The sequence below is a fragment of the Panicum virgatum genome, chromosome 3N (assembly GCF_016808335.1).
Source record: "Panicum virgatum strain AP13 chromosome 3N, P.virgatum_v5, whole genome shotgun sequence".
In the NCBI taxonomy this organism is placed as follows: domain Eukaryota; kingdom Viridiplantae; phylum Streptophyta; class Magnoliopsida; order Poales; family Poaceae; genus Panicum; species Panicum virgatum.
Window position 1 is genome coordinate 9,115,262 of NC_053147.1, and position 4,392 is coordinate 9,119,653.

The following is a 4,392-nucleotide window of genomic DNA, read 5'->3' on the forward strand; positions in this document are numbered from 1 at the left end:
CAGGTGGAGGTGGGTAAATGTACTCCCCTCGTTCCAAACTCACTACTAGAGAAAGAGCTTTAATTACCGGTTGAAAACGAGCATCAGTCCTGGTTCCCCAACTGGTGCCCGCGAAGTGGTACCAAAAGTGTCTGCTTTTGTCACCGGGTAAATCACCCGGTACCTAAAACCTCCTTTGGTACCGGTTGGAATACCAACCGGTACCAAAGGTCGCTGCGCCCGGTCACTGGCATCCTCCCCCGTTCCTGTTCCCTTGCACTCTCTCCCGTTCCCACAATTCGTTGAATTTGATGCTCATAGATCCAAAGAAAATAGTAAGAAAATACTCAAACAAAATACTCATAGATCCCACAAAGCATTCAGAGAATCGTTCACAAGATAAATACAATCTCATAAGATAGATACAATCCATACAATTCCACGTGCATCTCTATTTCAAAAAAGTAAGAAAAAAAAGAAAAAAATCACCCAAGTTGGCGGCCTGCTCTAACGCTTGGTTGGAGGTTCCTTGCTTCAAGATCCATCTTTCTTATCTGAAAAAAACTGATATTACTGCTACTGCTATTCCAGAACATCGAATTATGCATATATGGCACCAGAAAAGAAAACCCGTGTTGGCACACTGCCTAGCCTGATCCTAAGAAGAAAATTTACATGATGATTATGGTCGATGCAAATTATGGTTCTAAGAAGGATCTTTCCTTGAGACAAAAAACAAAACAAGGGAGAAGGGAATACCAGTGCCTCGGCTCCATCGATGCCGGATTTGATCTCCGCCGCCTTCTGCTTCAGCTTCTCTGCAACAAAATCAACCAAACTTCCAATCAGGAAAGAACACTACAATTCGGAGCGAGACCCTGCCGAAGATTTCTTCCAAGAAATGGATAGATTTGGGGGTGGGGGGGTGGGGGGGGGACAGGGCTACCTCCTTGGAGGGCCACAGCGGCGGTGCATTTACGGGTGAGGGAGACGGATGCCTCGCAGTACTGGCGCTCGTAGCCCTCGAAGACCTCGCTCATGGCGTCGCGATCTCGGTCCAGGTGGCCGACCGGGTTAAACCCCTCGAAATTTTCTCTTGCGCACAAGCCCGTGGTGACCGCCGCGCCGGCGCTGAAGTAGGAGACCCGCGCCGGATCTAGGGGCCCCACGCGGCCGAAGGAAGGAGCCGACGTTGATGATGAAGGAGCCGGGGACGAACTTGACATGGGCCCACTCGCCGCCGGAGGGCCGCCGGACGTTGAGCCCGCCAACGTCGTCCTGGTACAGGATGGTCAGCGGCCCGGGGTCCTTGTGCCGCCCCACGCCCAGTGCGAGCTCCGGGCTCGGGCTCCAAAGGATAAGGTAGCGAGAGAGATGAGAGGAAGAGAATAAGAGAGGAGTCGGCAGCCAGCGACTTAAAAATATCTAGAGCGAGAGATCAGCTGTCTTTTGGTACCGGTTGATAGCTTTCACCAGTGCCAAAAAATCAGCATGCGTACCGGTGTATGCTATCACCCGAGACTAAAATATATCTTTTTTATTGGTCCCGGGCTGTGAAACGAACCGGTGACAATTCTTGATCATTGGTACCGGGCTGTGCCATCACCCGGTACCAAAAGTTCTCCCTAGCCACCTTGGTCCATCGGTCCGGGCTAAAAGTACCAGCTGCCGTTGCAGCCGGTACCAATGCAAGTATTAGTACCGGGTGATATGGCAACTGGTACTTTTGTGCTGGACCGATGGTCCGTTTTCTAGTAGTGACTATTAGTCGTTTTGGTTTTTCTAGGTACATAATTTTTGCTATGCGTCTATATATATATATATATATTATGTCTAGATGCACAGCAAAATTTATGTATCTAGAAAAGTCAAAATAACTAATAATTTAGGATGGAGGGATTAGAAAACATAGCAATGAATGCTTTTACATTAGTTTGTGCCATTCTGATGTGGATTTTTATCTCTTGCTCGCCTTCAGAAGTTTGTTGTGAGTATATTTTTGTATTCGGAACATGACTGGCTACTACTATTGTTGGATAAATGTTCACGGTTCACCGGAACAGACGTATCTGGTCATGATGTTGTTGTGGAGGTCTTGGTCTATTCGAAACCAGATCACACGAGGGGCCAAAAGACTTAGTGGAACACTCAGTTCACTTCCTGATGAGTTATGCCCAGCAACTGTCAGAAATCCGGAACACTCAGTTCACTTCCTGATGAGTTATGCCCAGCAACTGTCAGAAATCCGACAACACGAAGATGCAAGTGATATGAAGGGAAAGGTAGCAGCTAGAACGAGGAGCGCAATTCCATCACGGCCCCAGCTGAGATGGGAGAAGCCACGACTAAGATACGTAAAAGTTAAAAATAAATGTAGATGCTACTTTGTTTCAACAATCCGGGATCACAGGTTTGGGAATCGTTGCTAAAAATGAAGAGGGAGAGGTGACTCTGGCCGCTCGCAGTTTAATGACTAGATGCTCAGATGCAGAGGAGGCCGAACTCATGGCATGCAGAGAAGGTCTGAACCTTGCTTTGCAGTGGATTGATGAACCTATTGTCCTAGAGACTGACTGCTTATCGGTTTGCAATGCCATCAAATCCAAAGAGGATAATAGAGGACAGATGATGTTTTCATTGCAGGAGGTGGTTGAGCTCATCAATGAGCACTTTGAGATGGTAATACACTAATACAACATTGCAGGAGGGAGCAAAATAAAGATGCACATTTCTTAGTGCATAGTGCTTGTAAGGAGTTGTCACCCAAAGTCTTGATTAGGCACGCTCCAGAGATAGTGGCCCCTTTGTCACTGCTTATTGTAACTTTGTGCTGAGTTAATGAAATCCACCTCACTTCGCAAAAAAAAAAATCTTCAATGATGTAATAATATGTTTTGGCTTAGTGGCAGAGCTGCCTTGAGTCCTCGGGGCGCTGGACCCCGATAAAATTTGCAAAACTGAGTGTACATCACTGTTCCTCATAGGTAGTGATTGGTTGCTTGGTTTAGGACTAACCAGGCTTGGATGTAACCCAGGCCAGCTGAAGCCTGTCTTGCACAATGCAATGCAATATGCTGTTTTTTGGTTTGCCTGTATGAGTTAAGCCTGGTCTAGAAAGTTTGTGGTTGGCCTGGTTAGTTGCTAAAGTGATGTTGTGACCTTGGCAATTGTGGAGGTGAAGACGTGAAGTTACCCCCCTAGTTGGCTTCTAAGCTGGTTTTGGTCACATCTCTTTGCAAAAGCGAAATGAGAAACTCAGTACTATTGACACAATGAAAATGAATCAAATTTCCAAGTCCACATTAGTTTGCACGAGCCTCTCAACAAGCTCTTTTTGGTGCAGTCTCTAGTACTTTCAACTCTCTCCAATTGGCTAAGAATAGACAAGCTTCGTTGAGAGAGATATACATTTCACTCCCCTCCAAATTAAATAGCTTCCAGAAACAAAATTAAATTAAAGAGTGGGTCCATTAATTACTCTGAGTAAACAACCTGAGTATTGCTAACGGGTGCTGCAGAGCATACAAACTGCTCATGGCCACAGCAGCTGCAGACGATGCCCGCTACAGCGCGTCGGTTGCTAACGCGCCGGCCGTAGTATCGACCTTGCAGTCGCACAAGCGCGGAGCTGGTGAGGAGATGGAGATGAGAATGAGCACCAGGCTTATCTTATGCAGCCTGCATAAGCTAGAGATGAGAATGAGGTGGGTTCCAGCAATGCAAGTCGTACTCCTTTGCACTATGTAAGCATGGCTATAGGGTAACTACTAACTACTTGTATACTACAACATAACACGCACGTTGCACGCAGTACATCAGTTTATTAATTTAAAATGAAACAGATCATATATATACATGAGTGAATATAGCATAAGATAGCAAATGTAAATGTATAAATGTAGGAACCTAATATAGCAGCAACGTAGAATATATACATCTCTAAGTAGATAATAAAAGACCCAACCATGCAGAAATTAGGAAGAAGCTGACCAACATCAACCATAAATTACGAATCTAGTATAGCAATATTTTTGAACAACAGGCAAATTTATGACAATATCTCATGCAAATATCCTAACAGTAGTAGTACTGCTCTTTGAATGACATCTTCAGTCCATAGATATTGTCAAGCCATATATGCTACCAAATATTTAGTATATTTTAGTAGCTAGGTACATTGGAATACTGATCCAACTAAAAATGACTACCAAAATATTAAAAAGGAAGAAGGAGTAACACGGTTTGCAGCCATAAAATATCCAAAAGAGAGTGAACTGACGCAGAGAGTACAATAAAAGATAAGAGTAAAGTACAAAATAATGAGTGACTACAACTTTGTAAACATAAAGATCTCCTTCTTTCTTTTAAGCATCACTTGACTGTTGCTCTCCCAGCACTAGGGTGTGGTCGGTG

General features: G+C 44.8%; 1 protein-coding gene across 2 annotated transcripts; it reads right to left on the reverse strand.

Annotated features, from left to right (window-relative positions):
• Positions 1–312: 312 nt before the first annotated feature.
• On the reverse strand, positions 313–1,455 carry LOC120664199 (vesicle transport v-SNARE 11-like). 2 transcript variants are annotated; one of them, XM_039943271.1, is made up of 3 exons: positions 926–1,454; positions 739–797; positions 313–533 (listed from the first exon to the last, which is right to left on the reverse strand). In XM_039943271.1, the coding sequence occupies exons 1-3, from the start codon at positions 1,203–1,205 to the stop codon at positions 465–467; spliced, it is 408 nt and encodes a 135-aa protein (XP_039799205.1). In that variant the 5' UTR covers positions 1,206–1,454; the 3' UTR covers positions 313–464. The 2 variants fall into 2 exon arrangements, with proteins under 2 accessions (XP_039799205.1, XP_039799204.1); XM_039943270.1 differs by having other exon boundaries at positions 313–797; positions 926–1,455.
• Between the last annotated feature and the right edge of the window lie 2,937 nt (positions 1,456–4,392).